Genomic DNA, 21,431 nt, shown 5'->3' on the forward strand with positions numbered 1-21,431 from the left:
TAACAAAAAACGATTAAAAGAAACTCATGATCATATTCCTTAACAGACGATGATAAATGCGAAGTTTGTCCAGAAATTCTTGAAGAACTAGAAACTATTGATGACGACACTGACAAACACGGTATTCAATTTGTTAAATCAAACGATGCAAAATTAGCTGCCGAAATCGGTGTGTTCTCATTTCCGGCTCTCGTTTATTACGAGACTGGCGTCCCCATCATGTACGACGGTAAGTCTCAAATGCTTCATTCTTGGTTTGTTCTATCGCGATCAAGACCTGCGTTCCCTTGGATAAAGCGTCTTTGTTTCCTCCCACCAGAACTTGTTCACATATTTCTTAACTTCACACTATTCATCGGAAGAAACAAAGACTGTACGGATATCTATTTTACATTCCTTTCAGTAATGTTCCTTTCTACATTGTTCTTCTTTAGTCAAAAATTCGACCATGCTAAATTAACTTCAGAATTTATTGTGCAAACGGTTGACAAACCAGAACGAAACTCAGTGAATTAGTAAACTAACAAAGACTAGTTCCAAAGAAACACTTTCATTGCACCCAGAACATTATGCTATTTTCATTCGAAATTCATGTCACATACTTCAGACGTTTATATCATACATGCAAGTTTCATGTGTACAAACGTCTTCAAGAATATGTAAAATAGTAAGTTAAAAGGAAGAACAAGTGGCCACCTTTCCCAGAGGAACCTTGCCACCAAAAACCTGGCGCACCCCAAAAATCTAACACCCGAACTTCTTGGTACACCGAACAATTGAGCTGATCCTGATATGCGTGTGTGCCTTTTGTAGGTAATCTTAAGAACGAGGAGAGAGTTCTGGAATGGCTAATCGAACAGAAAAGTAAGGAGATTTCTAGGATGATGATTATTATTACTGGTGTACTGTTCTTTGTGACGTTAATCTCGGTCGTGACAATACCACCGGGCTACGAGTACACTACTCGCGCCGTGGTGATCACCCCGATCACTCTGCCACAATCGCGATCCCCGTGATCGTGTCTGAAACGAAAGAAAATCGAATCTCCCTTCTGGCTGAAATTTCTTTTCTTCGTAGTATTGCGTTAGAGTAGTAGTCGTTAAATTGCAATAGATTAAAAGAGGATCGGAGGTGAATGAAAAATCAAACGAAAGGTTGCTCGATTTCAAACACATGACAGAAAACTAGAAAAAGAAAGATCTCACAAAGCTCGGTGAAAAACGTTCATGATTTAGCTTCTAATATGCGCGCGCAATATAGCTCTGGCTACTGACCCGTTCACATTGCATTTAAAACACACTATGCGAGCTTCCATTTTCTTTGGCTCTCTTTCTCTTTTTACGTCTTTATTTTTTATTTCTCTTTTTTCTTACTTTTTTACTATCACTACTCGCTATCATACAGCTACCTCAGTGCAATAATAATACAATGCTCTATTGACAGTTCAAAGTATTTTTTCCGTCGGAATAGATACGGTGTTTCGATTTTAAATGATAATTCGGTGAGACGCGGAGACAGAATTCGGATCGCAGAGCGTATAGCTACTACAATTTTAACGAACTGGTGATTGATAAAGCTTCTTTTATTTGCGGCCGTCTTTTCAACTATTTTTGTGCTGCAAGATCTTTCTTTGATCACGTTTCATGTTTAAGTAATGTCGCAAGCCTATTATTGAACACGAGCAAGATACAAAATGAGCATAGAAAACTGTTCCTTTAATTATTTTCAAATCTCAAACTATTACTACTATCATTACTTATTATCGTTCTCACTTTCACTTTTCATTTTTCTGAACTTACGGTGGCTCGCGACAAAACGGTCCAAAATCTAACACAGATTTGGTAAATGTACAACTTGAAAAAAATATGCTAATATATTTTTTTCAACCGTACACAACGTACTACGAATATATACACATATCGAGGTTATCCATTTGAAAACGATATCGATAATAATTCGTTACTTGTTCATTGTGTCGTCAATAATACGTCCATTCGATAAAGTAAACGCATGCCACCCTTTCGACCGAGGCCGTATCGATCACAAAAAACGTAGGTACACGCTCTCTTTTCCGGTCGCGTTGAATGTTACCGATGACCCTGTTAATACGCAGGTAATGATGATGATGATGATGATGATGATGATGATGATGATGATGATGATGATAATGATGATGAAGATGATGATGACGATGATGATGATGATGATGATGATGATGATGATGATGATGATGATGATAATGACGACGACGACGACGACGACGACGATAATAATGATGATGATGATGATGACGACCACGATGACGATGACGATGAAGACGATGACGATAACGGCGACGACGAAGACGATGACGATAGCAACGGTAATGATGATGATGATGACGACGACGATGACGACGACGATGATGATGAAGATGATGACGACGACGATGACAACGATGACGACGACGACGAAGATGATGATGATAATGATAACAACGAAGAGAGAAATACGAATTTGAACAAAGCCCTGAAGAATATTCTGAACAAAGGTAAAGGTCCAACAACAACCCAGGAGGCCGAAGAGGAGTTCACGTGAGAAATCGAAGTGTGACGGGCTTTGTGTTGCGCGAAAGAAAAAACAAAGCAGTAATACCACGATGATATCCCCGCAGAAACAAAAGTAGAGATGTGTATACCAGTAGAACGATTCGGATTAATTAGTAAATAATCCAAATGAAACATGGCTGTCCATTCACCACTCACGGTCGAGCTGAAGGCCGAAGGGCGTACCTGCATGACAATTAATCGTTTTTTCTTTGTTTTCCGACTTACAAAATGCAATATACTCTGCCTGGCTCCCCCTCCTATTATCGTGGATCCCCTTCACCCCCCGCGTACCTCTAAAATTTTGAAACTCATCCTATTCTCACAGTTTGCATGCCAGCCATGTGACATCCCTCCCTCGATGGAGCTACGTAACCAACTTGTCATGATCCAAGAATGCTATTTATCATTTGACTCGTACATGTACATACGAACATTCATCGATACGGCTTTTTTCGGTGATCACGATTCAACCTTCTCTTTTTTTCTTTTTTGTTTGATACGGAGGTAAGTAGAATTTGTATATGGCCGTTTCGTTTCCTTTCGATTTTGACCGAATGACAATACTGAAAACGGTACGTAGCTCCAAGAGATCTCGATCGCACTTTTACCCAAATAACAACGTTTTCTCCAAAGCGAGCCGATGGTTTCTGTCCGTAGTTGACAGCTGTCGTCTGCAGCGAGCTCCGAGTCGAAGAGAATCGGACTAGCCTCCGCTTGAAAAAGGGAGGAAGTATCGGGAGGGGTTCGTTCGATATATCACATATATCGATATATAAAACGTATCAACAAATTGCGGTTTGCATAATTCCAATTAAAGTTTCAATTAAAGTTTATTGAAGTATATGAAGACAAGTTGAATTAACTTAACTTAACTAGGATTTAGGAAAGGTAACTATTTATCATTACAATAATTTTTGTCTTACCTTCGACGAGATACGATAAAGATTTCAGTGGAGGCTGGTCCACGCTAAAATGGCTACCCTAAAAGAGTCGTCGACTCGCCGTGAGATATTCTCGTCTATTAAAAACATGCACGTTTGGCTTTTGCTACGCAATTGGAGTTGGAGTGAAACAATCTCTCTGCACTAGTAACGTCAAAATCTCACGAGTCAATATATCTTTGTCTTTTTCCTCTTTTCGAACTCAATGTTTCTCTTTTCTCTCTCCATCTGTTTCTTACTGTTTTTTCAATTTCTTTTTGTCTCTCTTAAAATCTCTTCATATATCTCTCTCTGTTTCTTTGTTTCCATCCATTATCCCCTCTACAATATCTCTCTTGTCTCTTTCACACTCTCTTTATTTTTTTTCTTTTTGATTTCGAACCGTCCGCACCTCCATTGACTCGTGAAAAGATGAATATCAATCAGCCGTAGGCTAGTCAACTCTGACTTTCAAATTTCTCTCTGTCTCTGTCTGAATCTCTCAATATCTGACTCGTTGTATATTTGCTTACTGCAGGCGACGGCTGTTTCTACATCGGCATGGGAGGTAAAAGCGCGAAACCCAAGATTCCCTCCTATGAGCCCTACCAGTGCTGTCCTGCCAAGGTCGCTCACGGTACCAAGGTCGCCAAGGCCACGAAAGTCAGTCCGGTGAGCAAGGACAAGGGCAAAGTCTATGGCACTGAGAAGTCGGACAAGTTGGGACTGCCGGCCCTGAAGCCAATAAACAAGCTCACGGCGAAGGACAGCAGAAAGGCTGCGACGATATCATCAGGAGTTAGTAAAACCGGCAGCGACCAGAAGGCTAAGAGAGGATTCTTTGGAAGCGGTAAATATTTCACCTGGCTGTGGTAATTGCAGAGTTAAATCACTGCCCACGAACGACATGGGCCACCAAAGGGAATCAATCCTTGGGGGACTCAACGAAGGATCTAAATGGAGCTAATCTCGGTTCCTCGTAACACATCGATTGGAAGATAATCATTAAACGTAAACTGTTGAACAAATCTTTTCCGATCATTTTTAAATCTAAAAAATATTGTCAACATAAGGAAGCCGAGTCTCTGTTAACCCCTCAACGCGGAATAATCGGCAGGGATTGTCAAAGGACTTGGAGCAAAGGCGTAGTCAATATATTTCAAGACACTGCAAATAGAGGCATGGTGAGCACTTTTCAGATATTCTTCAGAAATCCCGCTGTATTAGTAACTGTTGCAAGAAAATGGCGTCAAGACACAGGTCAGTACCCCAGTTTATTGTCCTCTGCAGTAAAAGGGTCTGGGCTGAAGTAACGCCTCGAAGAACGACGCTAAATTTCGACCAATTGAGTTTCTCTCGCATCTGGAGACGACTTTGGCATACAATGCTCCCGCGTTGAGAGGTTAATTAGAAAATTTAGTGGAAGAATGAATAATGGTGACGAGTAATCGATGTACAGGTAGCGTGTTCACACGAGTGGGCAGTGGTTTAATCAGCATCGTAGGGAAGCCATAGAGGAATAGTTATAGAGCCAGTGACACCCAATGTCAAGAGGGGCTGGAAAAAAGATGAATAACAATTCGGCCGGCTTCGTAAAATCGTCTTCGTATCTCGAATACAGGTGTGTCTCGCGGTCCATGAAGAGAATCACACGCCACAAGTTCTGGATGAGCAAGACGATCCAAGACACGTGCTATGGAAACCGGTGGCTGGGTCCTCGGATTCCTCGGAATCGTCGGAATAACAATTTCGCGAAACACTAGCTTTTAACACGTTCGGTCAACCATTGTAAATGTGATCGAACGTTCGCGTCGGAAATATTATAACTGTTAAATTGACGGAGTTATAACTGTGAAAATCGCAAATTTTTTAACTTCGAAATTCTTTTGGGGAAACGATAAAAGCAATTGTTTTCATGAACTAGGTATTATACAAGCTAAAATATTTTAACTTGCTAAGAGACTTCTTCTAAAGATTCTCTATGGGAACCGAAGGACTTTTTTATTTAAGAAGATTCAAGACATTGTATAGCTCCGTCAGAATGTCTGTCAGTTCCCCTCCCACGTCCTGTCACTATGTGTGTGTCTATACAAGAACCTTGTAATCGTCGATCGAATTCGTTAATAATTAACGTTGCACGACGCGATTCATCGAACTATACCGTCCGCTTTGAAGAGAAGGGAAAAAGTACCGTGGATGTGAAGAATGTAACTAACGATGTAAAAAGAAACCGCGATGAAAAAGGATTGTGAGACAATAGAATGTTTCTATCTCCTACTGAGAATTGGGTCGGGGTTGTGGCCTGTTGCAGTTGTGGCCGGGCTACCGTACATCATGAAAGTCTAATGACCAAGCGGAAGCCACATGAACTGGAGGCGAAGGACGAAAAGGAAGAATAGTGAAACCAATAAATCGAAGTGAGGAAGAGCAAAAACAGATAATCAAGGCAGAATCACCCAATGAAATCGCCTGTCGAGTGATAGATCAACGAGATGAAGAACTAATAAAAATTTGTAAAAGTTTCGCCCGCCGAACGATCATGTTCCTGAAGTCACTTTGTCATCGTTATTTATTGCCATTGATATCGAAGCGTCATCATCATCGACATACCATCATATTTCTCCTTCACGTTCATCGTCACGAAATATAATTTCATCGCGAATCCATATTTAATGCGGATCATTTCAAATCGAGCGCCCCTATCCTCTATCATGTAACGTCTCTGTAATACAAACTTCTCTCTTTTCTTTTCTTTAATCTAAATTAAACATGCTTCAAATAATGTCATCTGGAAACGAGTTAAATTCTTCTTAAGGACTTGCGTGAGACAGAAAATAACGAACTTGCAAATTTAATTATTGTCGCAACTTAAGTTCGAAATTTAAATTTGACCAGCAAGAATATTTTAATTGAAGAAGGATGACATTGACGGCAAGTTTGGTGTGTCAATTAGCCGCAAAATAATTTGAAGTATAGAATCAGATCACATGCATTTCAGATCACGAGTGCGCGTGAATCAAAGAATGCAGTCGGTCGATGATTTGAAATCGTTCGTCGACTTAATTTGTGCACCGTTAACTTTTTACTGTTAACGTCGCGACGACAAGATACCGCTGTTTCATTGCATTTTATCGGTAACGCGCGGGAGAGAACTTTCCGTGGTAGGACTTTTCGAGAAGATTATTTGCTGACAATGAGAGGATGGACGAACCATTCGCTGTTACCGAAAGTTTTGTAGTGTTCTACCTAGATTTCGCGGTATAGGTTGTAGCGACGGATATTTTTGAAGAGTTTATTTACTTTCAATTGCTGGTTTTAACTCTGGAACAGTATAGGAGTAACTCCTAGAAATTAAATCTTGTACAATTGTAAGGCCACGTGGTCCACTCGATAACACTAAATTCAAACTATGAAATCCGATTCCAGGGTTAAAACAGATGAGTTCTTGTCTATAATTCCTTAACCAATCTGCAGATCTCTCAGAGTATGTTTATGTCAAGCTCAGCGCGAGTAAAGTAGATTTGTAATCAGTTGGTGATCGCAACGATCTTAGTAATTGGAATAAATGTTTCTTAATTTTGTCCAAAACGTTCGAATTGAAATGCTCAACGTTTGCTTTATTTCAGAACATGTATGTGTATTACCGAGAATACGAATGCATCTAGCACTGAAGGTTCAATTTGTACTTGATCAAATATACAGCACAGCACTTTGATCTTCAGACAAAATAATTCATCCGAACATGACACGAAACGTACGACAGTATCAATACACAACGCTGTCTTCTTCCTACTGCTACTTTCATCGTGGCAACGACATAAACATACCCTCAATTCCTCAACAGCAAAACGTCGAGGAACATGTGTGTTTCTTATCACGCTAGCTATCACTAATTGCTTTAACGCTTACTGGGCCTGACGAGCCAGCACTAAAAACAAAACGATCGAAAATTCTTGTTCTTTTTCTTCTTTTCGAGAGGTCCACAGTCTAAGTGGGCCACGACAAAGAGGACAGAAACACCACCTATTTATTTATTTATTTATTTATTTATTTATTTATAAGAATACTTTATTTGTTGATTTCTGTACTTACTATATCGTTTTACCACTGAATGCCGATAATCCGTACAAAAACGACGTTTGTACAAATTCATTTCGCGTTGGCACTGCACTCGTGCCACGATCACCGAGATCTAGGCGCGGTAATTATTTTACAATTATTGAATAAAACGTACCGCTATTAGCAACACCTAGGAATAAGATGTAGATTTTAAATATAAGGATATTTCGATAAAATTTGTTGGAAAGTACATATTGGCAATATCACGAACGAGTTTGTTAAACGAAGAAACTTAATTATCGCGCTGTGTCTGTGATCAGAAATATCAGGCATGAATTATTATTGATCGTAAACGTTTGCGCACTTTTGCCGACATAAGCCGCCGAACGGTATCCTCGTTAATTGCATAAGAGCAACATGTACGATAATAAACTCGATAATAAATATGTTTCCTAGTATCAATTAGTATCCTTTGTACTTGCTTCGCCCATTACTGCTAATGGTAGACGTAGAATCCCCTTGTACATATTGCCATTTCATTTCACCAACCGCAAAAGTCGACAATAAAAGTCATGTTCCATAGTACTAGTCCACTAATAAAAATCACCTCCCATTATTGGCATACTTCAATGGCGTTGTTCAATACTGAATCAAGCTTATTAGAATTTGATTAGAGATGTACATTGGTATTTGTTGTCAGAAATCCCCTGCACTTAGAACAACACATCTTCCGACATTCAGATTACACAGCCATACCGAAAAAAGAATATCAACAATCAAACGCTTTTACATAATTAAAATGACGAAGAGTATTCTCGAGATTCGCTCTTTCAATTCTAAGAGCGCAATATGTTTTCTACGATCTATATCGTAGCATCAGTAATGTATAGTTTACCTGCGAGCAGACAAATGACGATTCAAAGAAACGTTATAAACTTTTCCTTCCTGTTACTTGGATTACTGCACGATACACTTCGATAAACAGGGTAAGTTTTACTTAAAATCCAGAAATCTCCGTATGTTATTTTATATCAAGATCGAAATGTATAGCCATTCCAGATCATTGATGAATGAGTCTTATTTAATAAGTAGTACTAACAAACGTTTGTAACGATAAGCTTGATTAATACTTACTTGCAATGAACTTATGAGGTGATATCTCATAAGAATGAAATGGATTCGAAGAAAGTTAAAATACATTCGAGCAACCTTATAATAACTTAGGTAATCTGCTCGATGAGAGCGAAGTTCTTGACTGGATGGTGAAGCAGAAGACGGATGAAAGCATAGAAGAGATCGATCGTGACACCCTCACTAAGTATATCGAGACCAAAGAATTCCTGGCTGTTATTTTCTGTAAGACATAATTCACTATTTTGCTAAAATTATAACGCGACATTTGTAAGTTTGGTAAAGTTTCACGATTTGTTATTACCATTTTTTATATCGGTCAGTAATTATAAAAATGGACATGTATTCTTCATTCTGAGATATTTCTATTTAAGAAAGAAAGAACGCTTTTAAAGAATTACTATTATAATATAAATCTTTCATATGGCTGCAAAATTTTACATATACTTTATAAAAATTATGACTTTTTATGCCTCGAATTATTTTTATTATTTTCAAAATCCATTTTGCACATAATAACTATTGACTCCTGACAAAAAATATTAAATTTAGTAAAATAAGATTTGCAAACAAACATATCTATTCACATTCTGTGGTGATAAATATTCTTATCAATTTTTCAATTCTTCTTCCTGATTTCTTATAACATTTCTACTTTTTTTATTTTATAAAGTAAAGTTTAAATATACATACAAAATTAACAAAATTCTAGTCATGACACCCATTGCTTCGTTTAATTTTTTTAACTTTATCATAATGCGAATTAATTAAATTCTTAAAATAAACATGAATAGTGCTCTACTTAAATAATACAATTACCGTTTTCATAATTACTGGCACGTATGTATCTGAAATTTCACTTAAATAATATCAAAATTAAACTAATGATAATTATTGAGATAAGTAATATCGATTGCGTAGCAAATACCAACGATAAGCGTCTCATCAAATAATATCAAAATGAATTCTATAACCCTATCTAACTTTACATCTATTATTATATTTCTTCATTTACTCGTATACTACGTAAAATTTCTTCTAATTATTACTATTAATTACGTCGTAAAATTCAATTCACCTCGTAATCCAATAACAATTGAGTGCAACATTTTGAGATTCATATGCTTCACCACATAAGGAATTATTAACCCATTACTACGAAGCGAAAAAAGAAATCTGACTTTCGTAGACAAGGAGGAAGATCCAGAAAGCCCTAGAGTGCTCAGGCACGTCGAGTTGATCGACGATGAGGCTGGAGAGTACGGCATAAAGATCTGCAGAATGAAAGATCGGCTAATGGCTAAGAAATACGGTTTCCGAAATCCGCCGGGCATCACGTATTTCCGTAAAGGCAAGAATATCAACTACGATGGGGACATCGATGACGAAGAAGAAATCCTCGATTGGTTAACTAACCCAGAGAACATGGAGCTAACTGATCACATCGAACGCATCAATAAAAAGATGTTTCACAAGATACGACAGACGACTGACTATCTTGCTGTATTTTTCTGTGAGTAATGAATCTAATAAAAAAATCTAGCATTCGGTATAGAAATAAATAAATTATAATAAAGTTATGTTTCGAGTAATCTTAATTTACGTTTGATTGAAAAACAATTCTGAACTTGCATTGCTTATGTAAATATTAACACATCGATGCAAGATAGAATTAGCGTATTCTTTACTCTAATTTTTCTATATTCATTATCCTAATTTTATGTACTCTAAAGCACTAAAATCTAAATAATTCATTCCATTATGACACAGTTCTAGTAATGACATTTTCGATCTGTTTACTTATTATTATTATTGCGTCAGAAATACTTTTAAATATTTCACAAAAATGAAGATTTAGGCATTCAAATTTTCGTAAACTAATGTAGTTATATTTTATAAGCAAAATGAAGTACATATTATTATTACTTTATTCACGGGGAAAGTTGCCTTTTTAGCATGCAGTATTCAATAAAATTATACAAAAATAGCACAACAAAAACTACAATACAGTATACATACGTAAAGGGTGTAAAAAAGTAATGGTCAGAGCTTCTACTTTCAGGACTCTTACTTTCCTAACGAAATTGTATTTAAGACCTCGTTTAGAATTATTTATTTATTAAAATTCGCGTTAAATATTTCGTGTTACATATTTCATGGGAATTTTAGGCATTTCTTCAACAATTAATAACTCGAATATAAAGCTTAGACACAGTTTCGTTTATCTTCATTTTCGTCTTGTTTTATCACGTAAATTGCAGAATCAACCCTTACGTATAAAATCTTTAATAATAAATATTTGAAAGATTCAAATTTCATAAATAGAACATCGTACAAAACATAGAAACTAAAATAGATGCTGAAACATGACGAATGCAATGGCACGTATATGTTTAGACAGCAACGACTGCAAACAGTGTGGCAGGGTGTTGGCGGAAATTGAGCACATCGACGATGAAGCCGATGGAGCAGGAATAAAGTTTGTAAAAATCGACGACAAACAATTGGCCAAGCAGTATGGCGTCTTCGCATTACCCGCTATTTTGTTCTTTAAAATGTCTTCAAAAGAACCAGTCATTTATGCAGGTACCAAAACTATACTATACTCAAACAAAAATAATTTCATTTTTAAATACATAAACAAAATTATATTGTACCATAACTGTACTATATAAGGACACATGGGTGGGACAAAGAAGAGGCAATCGACATCAGAGTTGCTGCACGGATTCCCTTCTTAAGTATAGTGAAGTAATTGGAAGAGGAAAGAAGAAATAAGGGGTGTCCTATTGTATTATGTGGCTGAGGCCTTGCTCGAGTTTAGGGCTTACACCCAATCTATGGTCGAGTCAACGAGACGAGTCAGCAGATGTAAATAAATGCAGGGGTTTTTGTGAAAAATTTTGTGCTTCTTTGCTGACTCGTTTTATCAACCCGAGCATATACCAATAGGATACTCATTATTTCTTCCCTCACCTTTCAAGTTTCTCCACTATACCCAAGGAAAGAATTCGTGTGACAACTCAGGTCGGCACAACACGCATAACAGAGACAACTTTACTGCCTGTTCTCGTTGAACATAATATAGTTTCATTAGTTTGTCGTAATTCTAAAGATGCGAATACACCAGCGTTCGCGAACTGTTCACGACCAGTATGGAAATTAAATTTCCTAGAAATCGTCTGCTCCCATATCTATTCACATACTGTTCTTAATATTCGCAGAAAGATTAAGTAAGGGTGATAAAAGTTTACGAACTGTTTGCAAATATTGTTTGTAAACCGTGTTCGCGAACTGTTCGCTGGTGTAGACCCAGCTTAATACACATCGTTACGTTCGCACTCTAATTAAATTACTTCAATATTAAAGGTGACCTATATGATGAAGAACAAATTCTACAATGGTTAATGACGCAGAAAGATCCCTCGGGAGAGGTAATCGAAGACTTAGAAGGAGAGGACCTTTTGAATTTAATAAGAGAATCAGACTCATTGGCAGTCTACTTCTGTAAGTCTCACAGTTCTACAGGCGCGGGCAACTGCCAAGCAGGAATGTATAACTAGCCTGTTGCGTGGCATTATTATTACTTTCTATTCTATACTTTTTGACACTCCGTGATCCATTCCACTCTTTCTATTCATCAATCTCATATAAGTTTGGTTTTAGATATTATTTAAATATGAAAGTATTTTAGCCATATATCGTCCTTTTCTTTTAGTGGTATTTATAATGAAATGAATTGTTCCAAAAAGTTGGCAATTTAATTTCTGTTGCCTCTTACAACAGCTCTATTTTAAAATGAGAGCGGATTTTCCTTATTCCTATTTTCTTTGATCCTTTCATGCTACACTTGTTTGACTATTTGCCTTTACTTGCTGGAAAGAATAACTGCTAACCGCAGCCAGCAACTCGTTTGAGTATATTAATTCCTGCTCTGGAAGCAACGGTGTCGAGCTCAAACAATAAGTACGCGCGTTCTCGTATGGAACTAAGCTACATATGTACATATTCGTGATACGTTGTCTTGTCTGCGATTGCGCTTAATTCTCGAGCTTAATGCCGCAATGATTAACAAGATTTACTTTCTCGTTGTCCGTTGTCCTGTTTATCTCTCAATATATGTATATACACGTTTCTTCATGATTGTCTATATTACCGAAGCTGTACACGTTGTCTGCTAATGCTGCAGGGAACAGAACGCTTTGTGACTTGTGTCAGGCAAAAAATCAGCGCAAGCAGACCCGCCACAAGCCGGACCGCAGGAACGTCGACCACGAGACGACCGAGGGAGTCGATGGTACACGTGAACACAGAAAGAAATTGATTTTTCGACCCAGTTTTTCTTTACCGACACTTTAGAATATGTTCCAGATAGTTTGTCCAAAATTCATCTGTGTGTACACTTAGAACATAAGTCTCACATGTTTGCGACACGAACACCAATATGGATATTTTTCTGATATTTTTATAATTATGTTTGCTTTTTATGTGTACAAACTTGATCTCTAGCTTCTTTTGGTGTAGAAATATTTAGATCCAGTTTTAAATGCACCACACGTGTTGATAACGATACATAGAGCTATTTTTCATAAGAAGAAGAGGCTCACACTATTTTTAATGCAATTACAAAGTTTAACACCCACATTCACAGACTTTTTTGCAACAGAAGACACATTACTCTCAATTTTTTACCACAAAGTTTTGTTGAGAAGCAGAGACACAAATTATTTTTAATATTTACAATTACAGAAGTCAAGTGCCATTTTTAGAGACTCTTCCGCCAGAGAAGACACAATACTCCCAATTTTGATCCTAAATGATTTTTGTGGAAACTGTTTTTTCAGGTCAAGTGAAAAGTACCGAGGACATTATTTTTCTCGAATATGACACATCATTACACTCTTACACAGGAGTGCCTGCACGATTAAAGAGCATGTGCCATAAAGCCAAGCAGCAGAACCATAGTGCCCTAGAATCCTTGCTGATGAGCATGCCGTATTCTTTGTTTTCCCACGTTTGTATTATCGTGCACGTTCATGTACAGAACAAATTTCTTTCTAATCGTTTTATTTTTTAATAGAATTCGCTTTCTTAGGTAGGACAACAAAGTGCTTTCGTAGATCATCATAATCCACGGATTTGAGCGCCTTAGTCCCTTTTATTTCATACCTCTTCTACCTTCACTGTGATAGACTGCTGTTTTTCAGATAGAAACTTTTTTTAACTATCAGTGAATTTTATAACGATATAGTTTCTCTTTAGACGCCGTAGACTGCGACCAGTGCGTGGGCATTTTGGAGGAACTGGAGAACATTGACGATGACTGCGATAGACATGGTATTACATTCATTAAAACACAAGTAAGTGTAAAAGTTGTTCACCAAATATAAATTGATGGTTGAAGAACAGTGGAAGTTGAGAAACCATTTTCTGAGATATTTGATCCTAACGTGTAGTTCTGTGCATTTTTAAATATCTGGAACTTAGTCTCATTCCTAGTCAATTCACCTGTTTTTTGTATGACTCCAATGATTATTTTGGCTCTGGAGTCTAGATATAGTTTCGAGGTATTTGAAAATGATTAATTTTAGACTTGTACTATTCTTCTACTCATCGATTCTGTTAGAAATTTGTTTTGCCCTCTAGATATTGTGCTATATGCAACTTTCTATATTTTATACATTTTCGCAAAACCATATGGATTCTACCCTTTTTTGCATATTAAATTACAACTCACTGATTCTTCGTTTCTTAGGACTTCAACGTCGCAGAAGATTATGGGGTCACTGACTTTCCTGTATTAATATATTTCGAGAAACAAATACCCAATGTGTTTGAAGGTTGGTGACATCCTTAACAGTTTAACAAAATATGCTGTCAGTAGGCATTTCTCGTAAGAAAACATTTTATATATTCTTGTGTGTAGGTGATCTGTCGGTAGAGGAGGAAGTGCTGCAATGGCTAATAACTCAAAGAACCGAGGATCGAATCGAGTTGATAACCAGAGTGATGTTGGAGACATCGGTAGAAGAAACCCAATACCTTGCTGTTTACTTCTGTAAGATACAGATTTTCTATATTGCGAACGTTCGTTTAAATGTATATAAAGAAAAATAGAATCTTGTTTTATATCGTAGACAAGCAAAATTGTCACATATGTGACGAAATTTTGGAAGGATTGGAAAGAATTGATGATGAGTGCGACGTATTTGGCATCCATTTGGTCAAAATACAAGATCCTCAACTGGCGAAGCGTTACTCGATCAAAACGTTCCCTGCTCTCGTTTACTTCAGAAACGGCAATCCCCTCTTATTTGAAGGTATGCGTTAAATTTTTGTCCACAGAACATTGAAGATCGCTTTTAACCCTCAATCAAAGATTGCAGACTATTTCTACCAGCATTTCTAAACTTTAAAGTTTATGTAAGGTAATGTATAATACATAATAAGTAGGTATATTTCTACAATAAAGATTGGTAAAAAGAAAGTAAGGAAGAAAGAATCTGAAAAATTCTACGAGGTTTTTGGTACACTATGTGTACTACAACTTCTACACATAGTACTATTCCAAAAGCGATTTCCACAACTATGCTTTCCCTTTATTAGAAGACTATTGTCGACTGTAGAGGACAATCTGTGCAAAATACACTGATCTCGAATGTGTTATACTCTCAAAAGATATTATTTAGTCTCATTTCTCTAACAAGCTTGACCAAACTCGGTTGTTCAAATCCAAAAAACGTTACTGTCTTCCAGTCAAAAATGAGAGCTAGTCCTAGTCGATGATTTTCAATCCAAGTAATACAATACTAATTTCATTCATTTTATTTGTTCCATCTAATAGGTGATCTACAAAACGAAGAGTCAGTCCTTGAGTGGTTGATCGACGACGATAATCGAGAGTTAGCAGACGAAATCGAATCGGTTAATAATAGAATGTTGGAGAGACTTCTCGACCAATCTCCATTCCTAGCTGTCTTTTTCTGTGGGTCTTCAGATATTAGTACACTTTAATTAGAGTTCTGAATTGTATAAGAATTACTAAAGGTCGCCGTTTTATATCATATAGATGATGAAGACTGTCCTGAATGCGACGAGATCATGGAAGCTTTGGAGAAGATCGACGGTGAGGCAGACTTATTTGGCATCGACTTCGTAAAGGTTTCTAGCCCCGAAGCTGCTGAAAAATTCGAAATTCATAATATCCCGTCGCTCGTTTATTTCCGCAAAAAGACACCGTTAATTTACGATGGCGATCTAACCCAAGAAGATAAAATTCTTCAGTGGCTTACTTCTCAAGACGTCTTTGAAATAAAGAACGAGATCGAGGAAGTCAACAAGAAGATGTTGGACAAGTTGCTGGACGAGAATGAATTCCTGGCAGTCTTCTTTTGTAAATAATTGTTAAACTAACCTCAAATTATCGATATAATTGTAATAAATAAATTTGAACTAATTTAATCAAATATTTTTCAGATGAACATGACAGTAGAGAAAGCGAAGAAGTGCATGAAAAGTTGGAAAATATTGATGGAGAAACAGACAATTTAGACATCACGTTCGTGAAAATGGCTGATCCAAGATACGCTAGAAAATGGGGTGTTACAAAGCTTCCTGCCATTGTCTACTTTCGGAAGAGGTTCCCAAGTATTTATCGAGGTAAGAGCTTCCTACTGCGAATAATTACTTTATACAGTGGATGATCAAATTATTATGAACACTTCGAAATTATCTCTTACATATTTGAAGTTTTAGCAAGAATAGAACTTCAAATGATAAATTTTCTTCTTACAAAACATATTGTTGTACATTAATATCACCTGACAACAATTATAAAACCTCTGAAATTTTTTTAAAGATATACATGTGATGAGGGTTTGTACTAGAGTTAATAATTTGCTGATTATAATAACTTAAACAGAGAAAAATTCAATTTCAACTTGGAAAGTGTCTTAGGTTTCCTCTTAAAACTCATTTTACTCAACGTAAACCCGAAGGCGCCAGTTTAAGACGATGATTGGAATTATGTATTCGATTTATGACAAAAGACCAGCTTGCATGGATATGCATGGATGGAGGGGTAGAGACACTGCATGTGTCATCTTATGCTTTCCAGCATTCATTTGTTTGAAAAATTAGTACATATATCTATAAGTTTGAGTTATACAGGTACTGAACGATAAAAGTTTGACTTACAGAGGTAAACTTCGACTTATAGAAGTTTAGTTATTCTAAATTCGAGTTCTAGGGGTAAAAAGTCCACCTAAATGTGTGGTAAATAATTCGAGTTAAAGTAAGTTTCATTTCAATTTACAGAGGTTTTTACAGCGGAACGAAAGGAAGTGAACAAAACTTTCATCTTGTAGAGGTTTTCGAATTAAAAGGGTTTTGAGTTCTCGAGGTTCGACTGTAAATAAATTGTCTATCTACAATGTTAAAAACAAAAAGAAGGATACATATATATCACTATTATTTAAATCATATCACCAAAAACATAAAGCCTTCTATCTATTCCTAATAATTTGATCGATTACTGTAATCAAAATCATAGTCTCCCCAGATTATCTACATTAAAACCAATGATTTGTTTTCGGGTAACAGGTGACGTACACAAGGAACAAGATGTGCTAGAATGGTTACGTAAGAACAGGTACCGTCAACCAGAGCTGAATATCTACATGTACATGCTGATCGCCATAACCGTCCTATTTGCTATGTATACTGGTTTCCTTTTGTCATGCTTCCGGTCGGAGCCAACGGCGTCCACGACGCATACAAAGCAAGCGTGAAAATTAGAGTGAAAGAAAAGCTAGGAAATACGAGAAATGCCAGTACAGACTCGTGGCTGCTGCTGCGCAAACGTGCGTTCTTGTTGCTCCGATTTCTTTTATGTACGACTAGTGAACATCGTTCGTCCGGAACGAACGCCCCATTCAGAGGCTTGACAATTCAACAAGGACGACGATGAAACCTGTCGTTTTGCACAGCATCGATGAGCAGCATGTTTTGTTAGCCGATTAATAAAAATATATCTTGCACTATGCTACGTTAAAGTCGTCCGTAAATTCCATGAGCACGATCGAATGAAAATTAAAGACGATGCTGTCGTGACACGTTCTATGTACATGTAAACGTGGACCAAATCTGTCGATGTTCCGAGAAGAAATCTAGACCTCTGTCAAATGAAAATAGTTCGTACAGTTTAAGTATTGATAATATGGACGATGGGGAGAAATACGTGTAGGTAGCTTGAATTATAGTACCCCACGTTTCATCTAGTTATCATGTCTTAGAGAATTTCGTACTGTTATAGAAAATTTAATTACCTACTATTATACGGGGTGTTCGATGGCGGGAGTCAGAAAGTTTAAAGGGCGATTCTATATCTTAAAATAAAACGAAAATCAAAAATGAGGAAAATGCGTTTGAAGCTTGAAAACGATTAAAATTCAGCCACAATGTGTCTGACTTTAGATTTATTCTATTGCTAACGTGCACTACCAGGTTAGGCATAATGATGTCAGTATAAAGTTCCAAGTCAGACACATTTCACGCGAATTTTAGGCGTTTTGCCAACAATTAATAGTTCTGAAACACAATTTTGTCATTCTTGATCTTCATCTTATCTTAGCTTGTAGAATCACTTCTTACAATTTATGACACCTGTCATCGAACACCCTGTATTGCAACACTTTATTTATTATCTTCAATTGTATTGCTTCGTAATGAATATTATATTATATTGAAACCACTTTGTATTGTATCAAACCTCTGATTGCAAGATCAAAGCCAGAGTCTTTGCTATTACTACATACTATATTATTATTAATAATTAATCAATATGTATAAATTATTATAATTTAAGGAATGTTAGTGGTACATTATCGCAGACAAGTATTTATATCTGTTCTCTTACTTTTACATTTTTTAATGTAACTATATACGCATATCACACTTAATAATTTTGACAGTGGTCTTACATACGAATATTCATCTTTGGTCCACGTACATTAGGTATGTTTTCGAAGATTAATTGTCAGAATTGTTGCGTTAATTTATGTTTCATTACCTTAAAATGTTTTATGGTAATGAATCATTACCAACTCTTGTTAAATAGATATGTAAAATGATAAAGATGTACATGCAACAAATGATACTGCCTGTTGCTATCTAGACCATTAGGGAAACTAATGATGTCAGTGAATTATAAGGAATGAAGAATGAATCTTTGGACCAATTCCAATCTGTTTAAGTGCCACTTTTATCTGCTAATTGTAAATAATATACTAGTGTGAATAATATTAAAGAATAAATGAATAATTATAAAGAAAACAAATTGATTTTCCTCCCCTTTTACATTTCATTTTCTCATTTTTGTAGGAACAAACATAGATTACTCAATATATACAAATAACTTTAGAGATTTCAAATATTTCGTCATAAAGTCGTCATAAACGTCATAAAATAGAAAAGTGCGGGTACCAAACTGTATTTGACTGCATTGCTTGTGGTAGTCACGCTCTTCCACTTTATGACGTCACTGAAAAAATTTTGAAGGAGGCATAAATACCCTGCACGACTGGAGCACCTAGTCACTCCTGAGATTTCGAAATACGCGAATCGTAGCTGTCCTCAGTCGATTCCAAGGTTACCCTCCCCTGATCCACATTAAAGACCATATAATCGCTTCATCAAAGATGAGAAAGGAACGTGAGCAAAACAAACAAAAGAAATTCTAAAAACGTTTACATGACAGTTTTGTTTTAAATTTAACGTTGAAGATTTAAATTTAACACTTACTGTGACTAGAATTCTTAAGTTTAAGGCACTTGATGACGTCCCTCGATGGATGTTGTATCTCGCGGCATTGATTGATCACTAATTAAGGGTGACGTACCGTCAAAGTTCTATGAGCCTTTGACTCTCAAAATTTACCATTAAAATATGTTCTCACTCAAAAAAGATAATAAAATTTAACGAAGCCAATTTTTATTATAAGCTTTTCAATTGTTAACAGTTAACTACGGTTGATAAATAGTGAGTCACATACTTACCGTAGCGTTGACAAATTTGTAAAACATCTGAATTCTCTGATAACCACCGATAAAATAACGACTGATGACGACCTGTTCTCCTGAAGTATATATTATACTTATATATTGTCTCGATCAGAAGACGAGGAACGACTGATTGAGATTACGAGATTAATCGAACAAAGTATAGTTTGTGAAAAATTAATATTTTTAGCTGTAGTGTCATAGTGTAATGTCATATGACGTGATGTGGTGCTATGTACTCTAATGTAGTATAAATATAGACTATAATATCTAATGAATTATTGCAAAAATGACTACACGTCGGGTTTCAAATCCATACTTAACATGAATCATTGAGAAAATTAATTCCCTTAGTAGATAAATAACAGTAATAATAAGAGATTTAGACAAATATCTGTTTTCCTTGGGATCGTTGGAGTATTCGTGATTAGGAGATCCTTGGAATTTTCGGAGATAATATCTATAGTTTAATTACAATCTATCTCTTTTCGGAGATAGTACATATAGTTAATAATTGTTTACAATAATTATTTTATCTTAAATTATGAGGAAACACTTAGTTTATGAGAAAGAAGGACCCCAATGTTTCGACATTAGGAGACTTACAACGTTATCTCTTCTTCTCGCTTCCACTAAGGTTCTCACAGGTTTTACGTCCTGTGGAGCACTACTTAAGCTGACTAGCTAACTGGTGCTCTCAACGAGTTTATACTCGATACTTAAATTTCAAAAGACGGTCAAAGGCAAAACTTGCAACAGTTTATGAAGGATTTGATTGGTATTTTGGAATCCAAGTGGAATAATTCAATAATACAAAAAATCACACACCAACTTCTACCAAATTTTTGCAAATACGAGACTTCAATCTTTAAATAGATGATGATGTCAATTGCAAATAAAAATTTGTAAGGAAACTGGATCCGTGAATTTTTACAATTTTTTAAAGAATATCTATAATCAATCAATTAAGTCAATCTTAAAGATTGACAGTGTTTCGGCCTAGTCTACAAATTTTTCTTAGTTCTACACCCACTATACATGTTTTACATGGTTCGTATTAATTATAAGAGGCTTTTATTCTAATTTCCCATATCGGCAACCGCATCACAAGCTACCATAAATATATTTAATTAATCTGAAACTAATCTACGTCTACATCGGAGTGTATTCGCTATTTCGTCGAGTAGTCTTACGTACTTCTCAGTTCCTTAAACTTATTCATTCAAGTAATATGTAACATTAACGAGACCGCTCCTTATTTATAGAGAAGGCAAAAGTTCGCACTTACATTATGCTAAATATGAAGAGCATAGCTGGACTGCATTATCTGCATCAATTTTTGCTATAGTTGCTCAGGTTACGTTGACTGCTGTTTGGAACTATCGATGGATGTCGTCTATTGGCAATTGGCAGTTAGCAGTTGATAGATAATTCGAACGAATTCAGAAATCCAGCAACGAATGCGACGAGTGTCAGTTAGCACTGTAATTTATATTATATTTATATTTATAATATTCTTTTATATTTACTTTGAATGTTTGCAAGATTAATAAAAACCGTATTTTGAATATTTACAATACACGAGGTGAGTAGAAACAGAAACGATAAAAAATTATAAAAGTAACTCTAGAATAATGATATTCGCTTAAAGTATTTTTCAATGCAATTTTAATATT

At 36.1% G+C, this 21,431-nt stretch overlaps 1 protein-coding gene across 6 annotated transcripts in view; it reads left to right on the plus strand.

Moving 5' to 3' along the window:
* Hlk (hulk) overlaps positions 1–19,024 on the plus strand; it is a 52,286-nt gene extending 33,262 nt beyond the window's left edge. For 2 of the 6 annotated variants that reach the window (XM_076383455.1, XM_076383456.1), the window contains 14 exons: positions 47–229; positions 8,792–8,923; positions 9,888–10,211; positions 11,096–11,284; positions 12,068–12,205; positions 12,888–12,995; positions 13,961–14,058; positions 14,454–14,538; positions 14,625–14,756; positions 14,836–15,018; positions 15,543–15,683; positions 15,768–16,091; positions 16,175–16,357; positions 17,300–19,024. In XM_076383455.1, the coding sequence (XP_076239570.1) occupies positions 47–229; positions 8,792–8,923; positions 9,888–10,211; positions 11,096–11,284; positions 12,068–12,205; positions 12,888–12,995; positions 13,961–14,058; positions 14,454–14,538; positions 14,625–14,756; positions 14,836–15,018; positions 15,543–15,683; positions 15,768–16,091; positions 16,175–16,357; positions 17,300–17,487 (2,408 nt within the window). In that variant the 3' untranslated portion in view covers positions 17,488–19,024. Of the gene's footprint in view, positions 1–46; positions 230–813; positions 865–2,113; positions 2,531–4,046; positions 4,359–5,129; positions 8,036–8,791; positions 8,924–9,887; positions 10,212–11,095; positions 11,285–12,067; positions 12,246–12,887; positions 12,996–13,958; positions 14,059–14,453; positions 14,539–14,624; positions 14,757–14,835; positions 15,019–15,542; positions 15,684–15,767; positions 16,092–16,174; positions 16,358–17,299 lie in introns of those variants that run through there. The other 4 variants (XM_076383457.1, XM_076383458.1, XM_076383460.1 and 1 more) reach the window with 4 other exon arrangements.
* The last annotated feature ends 2,407 nt before the right edge of the window (positions 19,025–21,431 follow it).

Source organism: Calliopsis andreniformis, chromosome 8 (genome assembly GCF_051401765.1).
Source record: "Calliopsis andreniformis isolate RMS-2024a chromosome 8, iyCalAndr_principal, whole genome shotgun sequence".
In the NCBI taxonomy this organism is placed as follows: domain Eukaryota; kingdom Metazoa; phylum Arthropoda; class Insecta; order Hymenoptera; family Andrenidae; genus Calliopsis; species Calliopsis andreniformis.